The sequence below is a fragment of the Amphiura filiformis genome, chromosome 3, assembly GCF_039555335.1.
Source record: "Amphiura filiformis chromosome 3, Afil_fr2py, whole genome shotgun sequence".
Classification (NCBI taxonomy): domain Eukaryota; kingdom Metazoa; phylum Echinodermata; class Ophiuroidea; order Amphilepidida; family Amphiuridae; genus Amphiura; species Amphiura filiformis.
The window spans coordinates 26,661,110-26,681,750 of record NC_092630.1 but is presented as its reverse complement, the minus strand read 5'-3'; the positions used below and the strand labels follow the sequence as shown (position 1 = coordinate 26,681,750).

Here is a 20,641-nt window from a genome sequence, read left to right as displayed (position 1 = left end):
GAGGCTATAAATAATTAGAAAAGGAGGAGGCACCACCATGAAAAAAGAGACGACGGACAGTATCAATTATCTCACATTCTTAATGAGATTCTAAAATCTACAGATGGAAAATCAACTGGAATCACTCATCATCAAGTGTTGTCAAAAGGCAACAGTGTTGTTGAAACGTACACAAAGTTACGGCAAGAAATCGCAAATAAAATCGCATATGATATTTCAGCTTTTGTCATTATACAGCCTGTCTCAAAAACAATTGTGCAAGTGAATAGCGCCCTCTATGGCAATTTGAGAATACCGTTGTGACATAATGCTTAGCATAAACGTCACGGGCGCAGTCTTAGCTCTCAAATGTCCTTTGTTCTTATTAAATTTGCTTGTTCCAATTTCGAGATATGTTTATTTAACAACGAAAGGGTAAAATCACAATTGTGCCACTTTTACTGGGTAATAGAGCTGTACATGTAAATCAATGATAGCTGATGTTGATGCGTCTAATGCACTCCTCCTTTCGGGGCGCATGCATTAGGACGCATCAACATCAGCTTACTACGTGCTCTGTATTTTTGTCTAATATCTCTCCCAACAAGTAATACGCGTTCATTAACCTATAACATGTTTATTCCGCAATATTTGTTTGTCTTTTAGCATGTCTTAAGTGACTGAGAGAACAGCATTTGCCATGATAAAATCATTAACATGCACATGTATTTAATTTTACAGCATAATGTGAAATATTTATTTATCTTTTAATCTCTTTTAGGTGGAAAAAGAGAATCATCATTCCTGCATCATGATAAAACAGTAAAGCAGTAAAAAATGTTGTATTGTGTAATTGATGCATTCTTTTGATTTCTACGAAGGAACTCTTGATAAACTTGATGCTATCCCTGTTACATTTAAAGCCCTCTTTCCTAGTAAAAGTGGCACACCATTGGATTTTACCTTTTTCGTCTTTAACTACTCATATCTCAAGATTAAAACAAGCAAATTGAACAGAACAAACGGCATTTGAGAGCTGAGACTACTACCTTGACGGTGATGTAAACATTATGTCACAACGGTATTTTCTAACTACCAGAGAAGGCGCTTTTCACTTGCACAATTTTTTTTGAGACAGGCTGTATACCGTATAGGATGATGTTAAAAAGTAGACTCTTGGATGTATATTATGTATAAGCATACCTTTATCTCCAGAAGTCCAATTGATACTGGTTGTGGCTCTGCTGTACAAAATGATTGGATACGACTCGCCAGGTTGTGGTTGTTCCCATGTACAAGCGTGGGGTTCATCTTTAACACAAAGCCAGCCATTGGCCACGTCGCAACCTCCGTAGTTGAAATTTATGAAAAAACGTCGTTTCAAATCTCTGCAAAATAATGAAAAACGTGATCATATTGGGTCTGTTAATATTCAATATAATATCAAAGCACACGATAAAGATCTGGATCTCAATTCTATAAAAAAAAAATCATAGTAGGTAAAAAATATTAAATAAATTGGTTGCTTGTCGACAAAACGTACCCAGCAGGTATCATATAGTGTCGGTCAATCTTCTTTTTTTCAATTAAACTCAAAACATGCTGAGTTAGCATATATTAAAAAACACTTTGTTTTATAATTTTGTCGGGACCACAACTGCTGCATAATTCACCCCTCCCCAATAAGAAGGTATGACTTCGGATTTAACGAAGCAGATGAATCGCTTCCCAATTCTCTAGAGTACAAATATAAGCTACCCCCCCTTCTCTAGAAGTTCGGGAAAATCCTGACACTGACCATTCAACGCCCCAAACCATAGCCTCATTTTCATGTATTACAAGTTATTACAATTATTATAAGTACCCGTCGCCTTGTAAGCTGAAGTGATTCGGCAACGCCTCTACTAAATCTGTCCATGACGTAGCTAACACTCTTGACTGTGCAAACCAACTGCTCGTAGTAGAATCAACCGCGTCAAACTCAATTTCATTCAGTACAAACCCCAAAGAGTCCAGTAAAGTCACTTTGGCCTGACATAAAATACCAAACGTTTATTAAAGCCATATTATAACATTTTCAAACAAAATAGATTAGCATTTCTTTTGCCATAAAATGTTAGCTTTTACTGTCAGATATATCCCTTTATTTTTGAGCCGAACAACTACGGCAAAGCAAAGAAAATTTGCTTTCACTACCAGCGCACATGTCGCCAATACGTACCACTCCTTCGGTCATGTTGTGGTACGACCCTTTGTTGTGTTTATCACTTTCCCGCACGCCGTGTACGTACTGTGTGTTATGAACATCTTGTATACGTTCGACTAATAATTCCATCGTAATAATAAAGCGCCGGTTCCGGCGTTTTATTCAAAATCTCAGATTATTGGTTTAATAAAGTACAATTTAATCGTGTGAAAAAAGGAATTTTAAAAATTCAGTGAGGGCGTCTGCCTCAGGAAATGTTATAATATGGCTTTAATGTGAATATTATTAATTATTTTCATTACACTTTTGCATCTCATAATAATTTGTCATTTCATTATCAACACATATTAAAAAAAGTTCATATCACGATTGACACATCCTACGCATACAAGCTTATAACAAAGTTCCTACAAAAACAGTCTCAACAAGCCTAATATGTGTCCATTGCACTGGTTAGACTTTTCCAGTATGTTTAGCAAGGACATGAAACACAATGTATATTCCAGCGTCCATTCCACAATCGCGGGACTACTCTCGCTACTCATATCCTAACATGATATATCTATTTCCCCGATTGAGTGCTTTGTCCCCTGTCTTTCACCCGACTGACGGCCTAAAAGAAAAACTGTGGAATGATGGGTACACGCCACTATATTTACCTTCTGAAATGTGATTGTGCCCCAGAAATTGTAGATGAAATTATCTCTGAAATTATCGGCCGTGTTACTTATCAATCGAGCATTATCGGCGTTATCAAAGTTCCCTGTATGTGTCCAATCTGCTAGAATTCCTCGGTTATTTCCAGCAGCTCCCTTGAATGCTAATACCCAATCTGTCAAATAAATGATTCGCCATTGAAAACCAATATTGGCAGTAAAGGGAGAGAATGGTTATTAAAGCCATATTATAACATTTGCTGAGGAGAACGCCCTCAAAAACATTTTAAATTCAGGTTTTTACACGATTGTACTGTACTTTAGTAAACAAAGATTCTCTGCGAAAATCAAGACTTTAGGTGCTGTAGTTTTGTCAGAATCCGAGATTTTGAATAAACCGCCTGAATCAGTGTTTTATTATTACGATAGAAATATTAGTCGAACGCGTATGCGATGTCAACACACCCCTACGTACACGGGCGTCCGGGACACACACACACACGCCAGAGGGTCGTACCATATTACAACCGCCGGCGTGACATGCATTGGCGCTAGTTGTAAATTCTGATTTTCTTTGCTTTACCTCACTTGTTCGGCTCAAAATTAAAAGGGGACATATCTGACAGTAAATGCTAATATTTTATTGAAAATTAATACTAATCTATTTTTAAAGAAATGTTATAATCATGATGCAGTCATGTCTACAGTAGAATTCACCTCGACCTTTGCAGGACTTAAACTCCATTAAAAGCTATTAAACCAAGATAACACTCATTGAAACAGCTCAACTGATTAAATCGGATCTTCTCTGGCTGTGCACATGTGTCTGTTTTATATGTGCGGTTTCGCAATGAGCTGCTATAATACAACTTCAGTTGGGTAACCGATTATAAAGGAAACGCAAGGAAACAATGGTATGTGGACCATTGTTCACGAAATGAGACAATGGCCTGCTTTTTGTTAACCAGCATTCTTGAAAATGAGCAACATAATGATTGTTGACTTAACACGGTTTGGAAATAATTTCTTCATATTTTTGGTGTTATCTGTCGTTTACATATCCTTCCTAAAACACAAAAGTGCGACTATTTCCAAACACCTAAATTAGCTAAAAATTTAGGACATGTTACAAAACTATATTTTCTAGAATTTCATAGAATACTTTAAATGAAGCTTGTAGTTTTGTTGTGGCATCCTTCAGAACGGAGCGGTCCGTTACCAATATAGCTCAATATTTTCGGTCAAATCTCCATTCAATTAACACGGGGAGTTGGCTAGCTATGAGCTAGCTATGCCTTGCCCTCACTCATATTCTACGAAAGTGTTACTATTTCTGAACATCTAACCTAGCTGTAATTTTAGGTCATGTTAGAGAAATATATTTGCTAGAAGTTTGGAGAATACTTTAAATATGGGCCGGTTATTTTTCACTCAGTGATGTTAACTAGGCAAATCACCATACTTATAACGTACGCTATTTGTAGAGGTCACGCATCAATGGTGAGAGCACTGTGTATTGTGTATTGGAAAACGGACAGTAACTGCAGTATGTATGGCTTTAAGCAACAAAAAACTTGCACCGAAAGTAAGATGTGTTTACATGTGCATTGGTAACACAAATGTATTGTTTTTTGGTATTTTAATGCATAAATCAAGCATAACTAAATAACCGATGTGGTTGAGGAATATAATCGCAATCACATACGTTTGAATTTTGACAATTGACTGCTCCTGTTCAAAATATAAAGAATTTTACAAAACTGTCTCATTTTCAATCCGTTCCACGGAGTTAAATATCCATCAATGACAATAGATGCCTCATGTGCTGATGATGCACAGCGATATCACTCCAGAAAAGCTACAGATCATCGACAGATTTTGAACCCTTGGAAAGGTTGGGAAATGGGGAGGTTTGTAAAATTCGTATATTTCAAAATTCAAAAGATATATGATTATCATAGATGATTTATTTTCCTCAACCAGACCAGTTTTAGTTATTTTATTTATCATGGTTGTGGCGTTAAAATACCCAAGTTAACGACGATACAGTTCTTTCAGGAGTAACCTGTATCTCAACATATTGCCACCGAACATAAAACGTATTACAGTCCGTAAAATATTCTATGAAACATAATATCTGAGACCATTGAACAAGTTCATTTGGAATGTAAGATTCAATTGTTAACATAAATAGAAAGGAAAATTATGTTTCTACACTACTCAAATTTTGGTACACTCACTGGAGCGCATTCACCGTGTCAACTGGCGTCTTCAACTGTTAACATGTTCTTTTTAACTCCAGTAAAAAAATGTTGTTGTTTACTTATGTTTAGTGCGTTGCGCCACTATACTAATGTTTTCATCAGACTGGCAACTCACTGGAGAAACCGGCCGTCCTTTCGGCGTTCGTCTCAAAGAACACCAAAAGAGTTGGAGAAACTTTAAACTATGAGCTTCTAAGCTATAATACACACGTGCCAGCCGAAAGTCATCTATCACAGACATTCACATGTCAGCTATCAGCGACCTCTTTCAATTATTCTACCAATTGGGAGGACTCAAGGGTTATCGACAGAGAAGCTGATAAGACCACTAGACGGCTGAAAGAAGCAATCGGATACGCCAAAAAGGAAAAGACACTCTGAATAAGGACGATATAGATGCCTAATCACTAAATAATATCTTTGACCAAATCACCACGCCCTCAACTATGGTTCCTGTCGCATATAAAAGGAAACTGTCAGATGTGATTAGTTGCCAGTCTGGTGAAACCACTAGTGTAGTGATGAAATGTCACTACAGATGTGAGTAAATAATAACATAAATTTTAACAAAATCTGTGAACAATATTAATTATTTAAGGCATAATTGTTTTCGCATGATGTGCGCATTTTGTGCGGCATTTTTGAAGGATATAGCTCTGTACTGCGTAATGTTTTAAAGGATATAGCACTGGACTACCACCTTTAGGCATTTTGGAATACTAGAAGTAATTTATGCCCTGTATTTTGTGAGGTATTTTTCAAGGATATAGCACTGGACTGCGCTTAACGTTCTTCTCCCCCTCCGCCTTCACCTACTCCTCCTCCTTTTCCTCGTCCTCCACCTTCATCTTACTCTTATTCTACCACGAAGAAACTTTGTTACTATGATAATGCGGTAAATTACTAAAGACTTTTAAAAACGACCTCCTATGCACTCGTTTACCTGACACAACAGCATGAATTGAATATGCTCTGACCCTAGTTTTATTAATAACCAATCTGTCGTTTACTTCCAAATCATCAGGCACTGCACTAGAATCAGTCATCACGGTCATCGCATCTTCACTTTCATCATCTCCTTCATCAACCATCCTTGGAACAGGTGAATTCAAAGCAACGCCAATGACATCACCTTTCTCTACAACAATGCGTTCATTGTCAGGAACGTGGTGCGTTACCACCTGCTCAATCTCCCCTGCTGGAATGTTGTTTATTCCAATAATGTCAAAGACAGTCCAGTCGGCAGTCACATTACGAAATATCATGGCTTTGAAGGGTGCTGAACGCGATGCCCAATATCGCCATTGAGTCACCACGCCGTGGCAGGGAAACTGAATTGGTGTAACCCATCTCTGTACGTTGTCATCTCGTCCACCTCGCAGACGGTGTTTAACTGTCCAACCAACTTCGGATTCACTGGAAGTTGCTGGTTGCAACATGAAAATGAATAAGAGAATTTTTTAAAGGAAATTACGCACACTTAGTAGAGAAAAGGCTTAAAATGACAACAACATATATATGACTAAACGAATAGGATGGAACCTAAAACCAATTTAGCGCCAGTACGCTTTTAGCTCAAAATCCGATCTTTTCGACATTTTTACTATAAATGCGGATGTCAAAGACAGTCCAGTCGGCAGTCACATTACGTAATATCATGGCTTTGAAGGGTGCTGAACGCGATGCCCAATATTGCCATTGAGTCACGCCGTGGCAGGAAACTGAATTGATGTAACCCATGTCTGTACGTTACCATCTGATCCATATAGTGGACGGTTTTTAACCGTCCAACCAACTTCGGATTCCCTGCAAGTTGCTGGTCACAACAAAAATAGGTGCTAAAATTTAACCCAATTTATATCGGTACGGGAAAAACAAGCAAACACGAAACCGCTAAGAACACCCACAGAATGGGACAAAATAAAGGCACTCATCGTTATATACCATTTTCTTTAGCGTTTTTACTTTCGAAGCGGAGAACGGAAAACTCACTGTTTATCGGAACTGAAAATTCACATAAAAACGTCAAAAACTAAACACAATCTTTTTAATGAATGTCACGGTCGATCGACAAGAATTATTATAATTCATACCTTCATGTTTACAACCTAGTACTTCAACGCGCAAGGTACAAGTTCCTTCCCACGAAACTATCATGAAGGTTAAAGCTGTAGTCTTGATGAGAGGATCCAATAAATGTGTCACTTCAGTTTCAGTATCGGAATTACCATCAAATGTCTGAAAGCATAATTGTATATAAATACGAATTAAACAATTTGGGAGAAAAGCAAAGCAAATGGCTGAGGTTGGGGATCAAATTGAAAGTAGTAAGTTCGACCGTAAAAACGAGACGATTCCCATCTTTCCCGACGAATTAATCAACATTAGAAAATTACTACAAATTTTTATCATCTGAAGTTTAATTTTCTGAAATTTTGGGAACTGATGAGACATATCGAATTGCATTTTGAATACGAGGAATGTTCTTCTGAAAGCAAATGATTTTGCGCAATAATACATATTTTATGGCAAATTTTTGTACTTTAAAAGTCCACAAAGGAAAGGTCCAAATTTTCAATTGATGGTCGGCTTTTCATCCCAGCTACATATACATATCATTAAATTATAAATATAAAAAATATTTTTAAAAATATCAAATTCTAATAATTTGTCATAAAATGTCTGGTGTGCTCTCAGATCCCACAAAAAATACTGTGCAAACGTTGCTATCCGATTCCTTAAATTATTCACCGTTTTGTCACCTGCACTGTGTGTATATATGGCATCCTTGTAACTATCCGTTACATCTTCGTAAGACAACTTATACTCTGTCACCCATCCCATCGTAGTCCCGGGACCTCCTTTGGTGATTACACCTGTTATCGCAATCAGAACAAGAAATTTGATCTGTATCCATGGTGACGCATCAGCTGATGACGCAGACCAGCCTGTACCATCTGTTAGTCTCACAGAAGATGAGGTGGCAGTTTCGGAGGATGTTATGATTTGACTGTTGGCAATGTATCCTGATGCCATACCAAGAGGTTCTAGACATTCTACAAAAATAATAACATAGGAAGATCAAGTCACGTGAGTCATTTTAAGGCGGCGAGTGGCATGATAGAGCCGGCAACTTGTGAAACCGCCCGGCCGTATGGCATTTTCCATATACTCGATTAGTTTTGTGGGGTTCATTATCGAACCCCAACGGTTTTAGCTTGTATTTATATTATTTATTAACATAGGCCTATTTGTTTGTGATATTTCAATCGTTTTAAAATTTCAAAATAATGCCACTCAAATCCCAATTTACTGAATTTAGAGAATGCACGACGACCACCACCTGTCATTTTCTTCATGTTTTGCTGTAAAAATAATGACAGGCTAATACACATTCGGAATCAACTTCAGAATAGTGGCCACCACCCCAGCATTAATCCTAAGCCTTATTTGATAATCCCATCCTTAATACCTGATCCCGTCATAATCTTAACCACGATCTCGAGGAGCAACATTTCTTTCCTTTTAACAGTAAAACTTGTAAGAGATTAAGATCCAATCACACTATCCAAAATACGTATTTACATTACATTTCTCTATCTTCTGTGAAATTAATGTATGCATCATTGTGAATAAGCTAAGTTTAACAGGTTAATTTGACTAACCTTCAGAAATATGACATCTTCTGCCAGTGTGTCCTGGATTACAACGGCATATGAAGTTATCTTTGTTTGCACAAGTCGGCTCACAAAGAGCTCCGTTTTCACAGGTTACAAATTGGCACTAGAATGTACAACAGAAACCGATATTGATATAAAATTGTATGTATTATTTTGTTGATAGAACTACGAACTATATTGCCCGAGACGTGCGATCAATAAATATTGGGCGTAATTTTTGTCATTATTATGTCTTGAATCCAATATTTTCAAGCACTTATTTATTTATTTATTTATACCATTCGGCCCGTGGGCCTGGCACAGCCCAATATTGCAAAAGCAATAAATTAAAGGGAGGCCAAAACATCAAAACAAAAAAAAAATAAATAGATAACTTAAACCAAAAACACAGAAAAAACAAACACCAAACGGAACTGGCTAGCCAAGATGGGCACGAAGGGCTGACTTGAAGGAATACAGCGATTTACATTGGATAATGTCCTCAGGGAGGTAGTTCCAGAGTGTCGGAGCATAAGGGTAAAAGGATTTTTGGCACAAGGTCAGACGACGGAAAGGAGGAACGATGGCTTGAGAGTTCAGGTTACGGAGTGAAGGCCGGGGGTGAGGGTTGTAAGGGTTGGGAGAGGAGGAAAGATGATGGAGGATCTTATACAGGTGACAGAGAGTAGCAAAGTCCCTGCGTTTGGAGAGCAAGGGGAGGTCAGACTTCAGGAGAAGGTCCTTGTGGCTGAGATTCCAGGACTGCAAGATAACCCTGGCGGCGAAACGCTGACAAGCCTCAAGGCGATTGGTCAGGGTAGTGTTTAAAGGATGCCATGTGACACTACCATATTCCAAGATTGGGCGAACAATCGCAAGATAAAGGATGCGACGGGTGCAGATGGGAGCACTGGAGAATACCCTATGGATAAAACCAATTGTGCGACGAGCTTTCTTACATATATGGTCGATGTAAAGAGACCAGGAGAGGCTGTCAGAAATCAAAATACCAAGAAATTTCGCTGAGGACACCCTCTCAATAACTTGGTTGTCGAGGTAAAGTTGCATGTCCGGGTAGGGGTTCTTTTTGGTGGTGATAACCATGGCCTTTGTCTTGGAAGCATTGGCAGAGAGATGGTTGTTAATGAACCAGCCGTGGATGGTGTTGATATCAGCTTGGAAGTCAGACAGGTCAGAAGAATGAAAAAGAGGCTTATAGAGAGTAGTATCATCAGCGTATAGGACCAGAGAGCTATTGGAAGAAAAGTTAGAAATACAAAGATCATTGATATAGACAAGAAAGAGTAGAGGCCCAAGGACAGAGCCTTGGGGCACACCAGAAATAACAGTGACAGGGTCAGAGTCAACGCCATGCACAGCAACCAGCTGGGACCTATTAGAGAGATATGATTTGAGCCAGGAGAGAATAGGACCTGTTAACCCAACAGCACCAAGTTTCCGAAGTAGTGGGTGGTGGGGAACACGATCAAAGGCCTTTGATAGGTCGAAAAGGGCCATAACAATACTCTTCCTGTCTTCAATAGAACCATACCAATCATGAAGGGCAGTGATTAGGGCATCGGATGTTGATGATTTGGGAAGGAACCCGAACTGGCGTTTGGTGAGGATGTCATTGCTGGCAAGGTGATCAAAGATGTTACGGTGGATGATTTTTTCCAGCAGTTTAGCACAGATTGGTTGGAGAGATATTGGTCTGTAGTTGGTGACAGCATGGGGGTCACCGGCCTTAAAGATGGGAATAACACGCGAGACCTTCCAGGCATCAGGGACTCTGCCGGTGATGAGCGACAGATTAAAAGGTCTGCAGAGGATGGGGCAAATGGGAGGAGCTGTGTTTTTCAGCATACGACGAGTGATACCGTCCATCCCAGCAGCAGAATTGTTGTTAAGCTTTTGGATGAGAGAGAGAACATCAGAACTAGAGCAGGAAAACAGGAAAGAGTGGAACTGAAGTTGTACTGAGGAATGGGAGTATTGGAGGCGTCAGCACGGTTGAAACACTCAGCGAAAAACTGACTAAAGGTATTGGCTATGTCAGTTGGAGAGCTAGCACAAACACCATTGTAATGGATGGAGTCAGGAATGGTTGCTTGACCAGAACGAGTTTTACAGTAACCCCAAAAACGCTTACTTGGGATTCATTTTCGAGAAGGCTAGCAAAAAAGTTGTGCTTGGCATACTTAAGTCTGTTGGTTAACTTATTTCTAATTGCTTTGTACTTAGTGTAATCACTAGATTTTTGAGATTTTTTTTCCATTTTCGAAAAAGACTATGCTTTTTTTCTACAGAGTTTACGTAACTCTTCATTGAGCCAGGAGGCTCTTTTGCCTTACACTTGAAGAGTTTGAGAGGATACATTGGTTCATAACTTCCATATAAAATGTATGAAAATGATCCCAAGCATAGTTGATGTCATTACCGTCCTGAGTTTGATAATCACTGAGTTGCCTGTTGGCATCAACCCAATCAGCCTTACTGTATTGCCAGATGGTGCGGGAAACAGTCTTAGGTTTGTTTGGCCGGATGTTAAGACCACAATAGATAACCGAATGGTGACAGGCACCGATTGGAGAGAGGTTAGCAACCCAGTGATTAAACCAGGGTCATTGCTATAGATGTGGTCAATGAGGGACGGGTTTATACCCGGGCTATGAAAAGTGGGCTGCGAGACAAATTGATGAAGATTGTGGTTGGCAGAAAAATCTGACAAATCATCAAAAAGGTAGTGACCTTGATTGAGGAGATTAACATTAAAGTCACCTATGACCAGAAGTTTAGAATCGGGGAATTTGAGCGCAGAAGCAAGCACAATGCAATGACTTAAATCGGGAAGAGTGTTACTGCTGCGATAGGGAGGACGGTAATAACAACAGATCTTAAGGTTGCATTTATGCAGATTGCATTCAGCCCATACCACTTCACAGTTCTTAGATAAGAGTTCATTACATAAGCGAGGTTTAAGAGAGTTCATAATTAGTAAGCATACACCACCGCCTCTTGTTTGGCGATCGCAACGGAAAACAGTGTATTGACCATTTATGGAGAGTTCAGAGTCATTAATGTTGGATGATAGCCATGTTTCAGAAATGCCAATAATGGCAGGTCTAATATTGAAACTGTATATTAAATTAACAAGCTCGTCTAATTTGTTTCCAATGCTGCCTGCATTGAGCAGGAGCATGGATAGATCATTAAAATTAACACTACAGTCAAAGTAAGAGTTTGCTTCAGAGGAGGAGTCCATGGTAGAGTTTTCAGAACTTCCTGTCAAAAAATGAAGCATCCGCAAAAGGTAGGAGTTGAGTAGCACACCGTGAACATATACTCTTCGGAACTGGATGATCCTTCAGTTTTAGAACAGAGTTAGGAAGAGAAGAACACTTAAGATGTAGAGGCTCTAGGCAAGTAGAACATAAAGATCTACGATGGTCATGTCGGATTGGTCTACTGCAATTGGCGCATCTGGGTCCCCCTTGTTGATTCGAGGGCCCGGGATTTAATTCGATGTCGCCACTAATGAGTAGAACTTGAAACGTAGACATTGAGTTTGCATAGTACGAGTAACGGCATTTGGTGAAACGGCCATAGGGTGAGAAGTATCGATGAGTTGGTATGGTATCGGTAATCAGGGCATTCATGCAATGGTGGGTAGGCCTATATGTAGGCCCACTAATAAGTTCATCAGGCAAAACGGTGACTGACCTGGAGTGGTGATTAAGTTCCCATACATAGATGCTGGTATATAATATAATAGTCCATACACAGAACAGCTTTACCCACTTGGATGGGTAAGGTTGATTGATAACAGTCATGGAGAGATTTGGTCAATTGATCAGAAGAGTGAAAATATTGATCAACACAGGATTTAGCTGTAACTGACCTTGGTTATTTGATCCATCTGATCTGCACATATAGTATAGCACTATAGTACTAGCTAAATGTTGATGAAAATATCCAACAAAATCCTTTCAAAATGTGGGTTTAGGGTGACGAACATTCAACAAAATGAATCAAAATGATCCATGTGCTTAGCAAAATCCATCAGTCATCACCAAAATTGTGAGAAATATGTGATTCCATCAGTTGGCAGGAAAATATGAGAGAGTGTCCATAGGACACCTTACACCAGTAGGTGTTGCCAGTATCTAATCTTGGGGGCATATAAGCATATCTAAACTTGGGGGGATATAAGCATAATAATGGTTAAAATAATGTAAAAGCATCAATATTATTGTAATAACGATTAAAAATACATCCTTATAATGGAACCAAGATGTTTAATAACAACAAAAATCGAATTCAACATGAGAGATTCTTTCTTTGTTGGATATACTAACATAAAGAATTCACAAAGCAGATTGAAATAGCATATGAGTACTTCCTACAAAGAATTAACAAGGCCAACTTTCATGTCCAGTTAGACTTCACAAGAAAGTCTACCTTGTTGAATTTTGAATCAGCCAGGTAGACATCCTGGCTTTGAATTGTCCCACAGTAAGAATCAACAAGGTAGACTTTCCTGTCCCTGGATTATCTCACACAAAGAATCAACAAGGTAGACTTTCCTGTCCCTGGATTACCTCACACAAAGAATCAACAAGGTAGACTTTCCTGTCCCTGGATTACCTCACACAAAGAATCAACAAGGTAGACTTTCCTGTCCCTGGATTACCTCACACAAAGAATCAACAAGGTAGACTTTCCGTCCCTGGATTACCTCGCACAAAGAATCAACAAGGTAGACTTTCCTGTCCCTGGATTACTTCACACAAAGAATCAACAAGGTAGACTTTCCTGTCCCTGGATTACCTCACCCAAAGAATCAACAAGGTAGACTTTCCTGTCCCTGGATTACCTCACACAAAGAATCAACAAGGTAGACTTTCCTGTCCCTGGATTACCTCACACAAAGAAACAACAAGGTAGACTTTCCTGTCCCTGGATTACCTCACACAAAGAATCAACAAGGTAGACTTTCCTGTCCCTGGATTACCTCACACAAAGAATCAACAAGGTAGACTTTCCCGTCCCTGGATTACCTCGCACAAAGAATCAACAAGGTAGACTTTCCTGTCCCTGGATTACCTCACACAAAGAATCAACAAGGTAGACTTTCCTGTCCCTGGATTACCTCGCACAAAGAATCAACAAGGTAGACTTTCCTGTCCCTGGATTACCTCACACAAAGAATCAATAAGGTAGACTTTCCGTCCCTGGATTACCTCGCACAAAGAATCAACAAGTAACACTTTCCCTGGATAACCTCACATAAAGAAGTTGACCTTCTGATCCTTGAGTTACCTCACATAAAGAATCAACAAGGTAAATTTTCATGTCGCTTGGTTAACTCACATAAAGAATCCACAATATTTCTGTCCTCGGATTTTCTTACATATATAATCAACAAACTAGACTTTCCTGTTCCTGGATTGCCTTAAGGGATCTGGAATGAGCGTTTTGAGCGTTTCGACAGTATTTTTTGTGGGACATGAGAGCACATTAGACATCGAATTGCATTCTGAATACGAAGAATGTCTTTCTGATATCAAATAATTTTCATTTTTTGAAATTCACGATATAATACAAATTTTATGACAAATTATTAAAACTTGATATTTTTCACATTTTTGATATTATAACAGTCCTCGAAATAAATTTTATAAATCTAATGAGCTGGGAGTAAAAGCCGACGATCAATTGAAAATTTTGACCTTTCATATTGAAGATATGGATTTTGTTCCCAAAAAGACCTAATTTTTGGGGGTGTTTTGGAAAGAAATCCATATCTTCAATACGAAAGGTCACAATTTCCAATTGATCGTCGGCTTTTCATCCCACCTACATACACTTTAAGTATAAATCATCAGATTTATAAAGTTTACTTCGAGTACTGTTAAATATCAAAAATATAAATTTTAATCATTTGCCATAAAATGTGTATTACATTGCAAATTTCAAAAATCAAAATTATTTGATATCAGAAGGACATTCTTCGTATTCAGAATGCAATTGATATGTCTGATGTGCTCTAATGTCCCACAATAAATACTGTCCAAACGTTCATACCCCACCCTTAAATAAACGGAATCGTTATAGCAGACTTTCCTGTCCTTTGATTGCCTCAAAAAAGAATCGAGAAGGTAGACTTTCCTGATCGCATGTCCTTGGATTACCTCACACAACGAAATATCAAGGTAGACTTTCTGGTCTTTGGATTAATAATTACCTTGTACAAAGAATCAAAAAGGTACACTTTCCGCCCATACTAAAATAATGGACAAGGTAAACTTTCCATGCCATGGATTTCCACACATAAAGAATCAACAAGGTAGCCTTTTACTGTTTCTGAATAACATCACATAAAGAACTATTAATAAAGACTTTTCCATCATTGGATAACCTTGCACTTGGGGCATATAAGCATATTAAATAATGGTTAAAATAATGTAAAAGCATCAATATTATTGTAATAACGATTAAAAAATACATCCTTATAATGGAACCAAAATGTTTAATAACAACAAAAATCGAATTCAACATGAGAGATTCTTTCTTTGTTGGATATACTAACATAAAGAATGCACAAAGCAGATTGAAATAGCATATTATGAGTACTTCCTACAAAGAATTAACAAGGCCAACTTTCATGTCCAGTTAGACTTCACAAGAAAGTCTACCTTGTTGAATTTTGAATCAGCCAGGTAGACATCCCTGGCTTTGAATTGTCCCACAGTAAGAATCAACAAGGTGACTTTCCTGTCCCTGGATTATCTCACACAGAGAATCAACAAGGTAGACTTTCCTGTCCCTGGATTACCTCACACAAAGAATCAACAAGGTAGACTTTCCTGTCCCTGGATTACCTCACACAAAGAATCAACAAGGTAGACTTTCCCGTCCCTGGATTACCTCGCACAAAGAATCAACAAGGTAGACTTTCCTGTCCCTGGATTACTTCACACAAAGAAACAACAAGGTAGACTTTCCTGTCCCTGGATTACCTCACACAAAGAATCAACAAGGTAGACTTTCCTGTCCCTGGATTACTTCACACAAAGAATCAACAAGGTAGACTTTCCTGTCCCTGGATTACCTCACCCAAAGAATCAACAAGGTAGACTTTCCTGTCCCTGGATTACCTCACACAAAGAATCAACAAGGTAGACTTTCCTGTCCCTGGATTACCTCACACAAAGAATCAACAAGGTAGACTTTCCTGTCCCTGGATTACCTCACACAAAGAATCAACAAGGTAGACTTTCCGTCCCTGGATTACCTCGCACAAAGAATCAACAAGTAACACTTTCCAAGGATAACCTCACATAAAGAAGTTGACCTTCTGATCCTTGAGTTACCTCACATAAAGAATCAACGAGGTAAATGTTCATGTCGCTTGGTTAACTCACATAAAGAATCCACAATATTTCTGTCCTCGGATTTTCTTACATATATAATCAACAAACTAGACTTTCCTGTTCCTGGATTGCCTTAAGGGATCTGGAATGAGCGTTTTGAGCGTTTCGACAGTATTTTTTGTGGGACATGAGAGCACATTAGACATATCGAATTGCATTCTGAATACGAAGAATGTCTTTCTGATATCAAATAATTTTCATTTTTTGAAAATCACGATATAATACAAATTTTATGACAAATTATTAAAACTTGATATTTTTCACATTTTTGATACATAAGGAATCATCATAGTGTGGAAACCAATAGGTAAACAATAGTAGAGACATTTTGGCTCATGTTGCCTATATTGTCACACTTCAAAAGTGCAAAATCAAATGTCACCAATTTTAGCAGACCAGGAATTCACAGAACTATATAGTAATTAACAAAGAAGAGAATGATAAAAGAATTAAAATCTGAGTTCAGCTTTGTCAGTATACAATCACAATGGACGCATTTCAACCTGTCTCAAAGGACATTGTCCAAGCAGTTGGAATTGTAATTATACAAAGGAACTCGTAAAGTCCCATTCAGTGATTCCAGCGCAATTATAAAAAAATAGAATTGTTTATAAATTGCGTAAAAGTGAAGTAATTCAATTTGTCATTTGGTATTTTTGAAATGAAAAATATGGCAAAATATGTAGCTAATTTATATACTATCTGTATATAAATTACAGATTCATGTAAATGCCTTACTTTGTTTTAAATACACGGCTTTCAGCTGAACCACTAGCAGGATGTGTTAGCACATCTATGAAAATGACAAAGGTACCAAAATCTTAAATTTGATGTTATTTACTATCGTTCGGATGAGCGAATCACTGAATGGGAGTAAAGCACATGAGCATGATGAGCAAGTAAATAGACAAATAAATCAAGTAATCCATACCTGTCCTTCAAAATTCTTATCAATTTCATAATATTGCCAGCTTGATGAAGTTGTAGTTGGGAAGCCATCTTTATTGGCATCACTTAGTTCACATGTTTTGTCAACTTGTCTCCAATTGAAGGACAAACATTTGTCATTCATGGAGCGACCGCATTGTGCGACACAATCTGTAAGGCTTCGTGCGGTGAAATCGTGAATCACGTGATTGATTAGTTTCTGTGCGTTGTACTGACGGTACACCCCAAGTCTACAGTCTGGTGACGTACCTGCAATATGTAATGTTGCAAATGTATGTAATGCCCTAAATATGTCTTTTACACTTGAAACATGCATACAATACTTTGTAGTATTGAAGGCCAAAAGAAACTTATGATATTTTCTTTGTCAAATATGTCCAAATTTAAGACTTATGGAACCTTGGTGTAACAGTTAGGATGTCATATGTAGACATTGAATTAGTGTCTCTTACAATACTTCCATGCGATAAATGCCTGTTTGTTTTCTTACAGGTAGTGTTGACAAGCTCTCTTTGCCTACCGAAAGCACCAGTTAAAACATATGCAACCACTTTGTAGTAAGCGTCATAAGAAAAAGAAATGCATACAGTTTTGAAGGGCAAACAAAACAAATAAAATTCACGTGCTCTGCATAATAAGAAGTATATTCGCCGTCATGAACGGGCCTAAACAAAACATATCAGGAGATGAGATGATTGCGTTCGCACTGTATGAGATTCAATAAAGTGCTCTTATTTGGTCCAATTTACGGGGTTCAAATTCAGGGTTCTTTTCGGGAGCATACCCGTAGGTCATTTGTGTTAATGCCACCAGCCCTCATAAAAGCGCGAAGAACGTGTTCTATGATCTTTATATATCAGGCCTTAGAATGCAACATTACATCTCCATTAGCTCCTTTGGGTAATGATATTCATAAGCTTGATTGCATTCATACACAACATACCCAGGGAGCTACGACATGAGGCTTTATTACACTGAGCCATTGATGTAAGTGTGGGAATAGGTTTCAATTGATCCACCTGCACACGGTTGTTTGATGTGATCATTTATTACTTTTTCTAACAAAACATTAATATGATGTTCAATTCTAGACCTGAATAATACCAACAGCTATCACACTAATAAACTGTATACACACATATATTTTGTAGCAATTTTTAACATAGATTTTCGTTTCTATATCAAATAATTGATCTTTTTCTGATTTTTTTGTGGTAGTTTTAATTCTATAAACTGTACATTTGTGTGCAAACTGAGGGCGCTATTTACATATGGTTCAAATCTAAATTAGCCAAATAATATGAGTTATACCTTACATTTCATGATAAAAAGTTTTTTATATCTATCTACCCCTTGTAAAGATGCAAACAAGATTTTAGATAAATAGCGCCATCATTGTTCAACTTTTCTTGAAAATTCTCTTAATCAATTATATAGTCATTAATGTTTGATTGGTGAGATCGGGAGGAAATTAAAGTACATTCGCACACTCATTCAAAACCAAGCCTGCGTATTGAAATCAAAAACTGACAAAAATTCAGATTTTATATCCGCAGAACAAACGATTGAATCCTTCAAGCAGATGAGGGCTACCGCGCATACGTAGTGGGGAAGAAACGTAACAGGCTTATGGCAATAGGCTTAGCAGGAGGTCCCTCGGCCCATAGTTTCAAAACTATTAAACAGGTCGGAACAAAATGGCCATGCGTGGCTGTTAAAGAACTAGTAGATTCGACCTACCATCATGGGGGTTTCTACCATGAAGATATCTCTGCCTCGTCCTACTGGGAACTCTTTGTAACACAAACTACGAAGAGGGGGTTGTTCCAACCCTAATTTTTTATGTTAAACGTCACAGTTAAATTGGTATACGTATAGCTATGCACTCAGAACGCTATCCACTCGCTGGTTATTGTTATGTAAGGCAAACTAGACACTGCACCGATCGAATTCGGTGTTGAAATGAGCAAAATTATAATAATTGTATTACTGAACGGAATTTGTATTATAATTCACATACTCTGCATAACAAGCAGTAAATTCGCTGTCATGATTATCAGGGGATGAGACGACTGCGTCCGCAAGGTATGAGAGTCAGCAAGAGAGTACTAGTAATCCCATACTCTAAACATGGACAAGACATCTCCCCACGGCGCGGCGCGGCGTGCAATTGATGTGCACGAATGCACACATACGGCGTGCACATGGTGCACCTCTATGTCTTGCGGCATTGTGCAAAGGCGAATTATTTTACTAGTGCATCTTAATCACAGACATTGACAAATGCCGTCGTTTTAAGTAGGGGTAAATCAAAAATTAAAAATTATGTCAGTAAAGTAAGGTATCCATTTAAATGAAAAAAAGGAAGAATATCGCTCTAAGGTGAAAATAAATTCACCTTCATGGCGCTTAACGTATCTCAGGTTATACGGTATTAGATTGGCATATTAACCACCTTACGGCTTTAATCAGTTGATTAATAAAACTAAAAAAAGAAATAAAAGAGAGTATAATAAATCATACAAACCTGCTACATATCCTTGGATCCACAAGAGCAAATATAGATATAACCACATCATGTTCACGCCTTGTTCTTTCTCCCTCCAGAAATAAACTAAGGACAAAACCACATCATGTTCTAGTCTTGTTTCTCCCTATAATCTCCCCAGAAATAAACCAAGGAGCACTACATGTATGCTGTCGATACTTTATAATGATAAACACTGACATTAATATTTAACCTGTAAATTTATTTTTAGAAAAATAATGCTTTTTCATGAATAGGTTTGATTTTAGGATGCATTACGCTATGGATTTAAAACAATACATCCTTAAATTATTTAAGGCTGTATTATTTCAAATCTATTAATTGTAATCAATATGGTTTTTATTTATTTACATAGTCAATGTAGAATCTATTTCCCTTCAATTGTTACCCATCAAACATTATCGACTGTATGATCAAGGAGAATCGGGTGAACGTTTTTACCCCCTCGCCACTGTGCACTCACAAAAGGGCAAGGAATTCTATATATGAACATGCATGGGTTTTTTCTTTATTAATTTAATTCTTCGTCTCCTTATAGTAGGCAGGTACATCGCATGAAAAAACTATTGCAATTTCCTGCCAGAACCAAACATATGTTACTTGGGATAATACAAACAAAATAAGCCTAGGGCCACCTCGATTGTTTCCTTAAATCCAAGATGGCGACTAAAATGGCATCTTTATGGGAAGCAATTGCCTCAATCTTCGACTAAAATGTATCCAGATGTAAACAAAATATCCAAACTTCTGTCCTTATCACTTGACCTTGAACTATTCAAAATGGCTGCCAGTTGTACTGTACATGTATAAAATCATTTTAAAAATATATGACATCTTTGACAATGGCACCACTTTCAACCTTAAATGTATAAGCAAAATATACAAACTGATTAGTTTCAGCCAATGAATTTGATTTATTTTGAAACATTCAAAATGGCTGCCATT

At 37.9% G+C, this 20,641-nt stretch overlaps 1 protein-coding gene across 1 annotated transcript in view; it reads right to left on the bottom strand.

Moving 5' to 3' along the window:
• LOC140147157 (uncharacterized) overlaps positions 1 to 19,830 on the bottom strand; it is a 26,960-nt gene extending 7,130 nt beyond the window's left edge. The window contains exons 1-9 of the mRNA XM_072168937.1: positions 19,676 to 19,830; positions 17,132 to 17,397; positions 8,771 to 8,888; positions 7,857 to 8,161; positions 7,199 to 7,343; positions 6,049 to 6,531; positions 2,845 to 3,017; positions 1,844 to 2,010; positions 1,183 to 1,367 (exon numbers count right to left, since the gene is read on the bottom strand). Coding sequence (XP_072025038.1) covers positions 1,183 to 1,367; positions 1,844 to 2,010; positions 2,845 to 3,017; positions 6,049 to 6,531; positions 7,199 to 7,343; positions 7,857 to 8,161; positions 8,771 to 8,888; positions 17,132 to 17,397; positions 19,676 to 19,727 — 1,894 coding nt within the window. The 5' untranslated portion in view covers positions 19,728 to 19,830. The remainder of the gene's footprint in view (positions 1 to 1,182; positions 1,368 to 1,843; positions 2,011 to 2,844; positions 3,018 to 6,048; positions 6,532 to 7,198; positions 7,344 to 7,856; positions 8,162 to 8,770; positions 8,889 to 17,131; positions 17,398 to 19,675) is intronic.
• Positions 19,831 to 20,641: the final 811 nt, after the last annotated feature.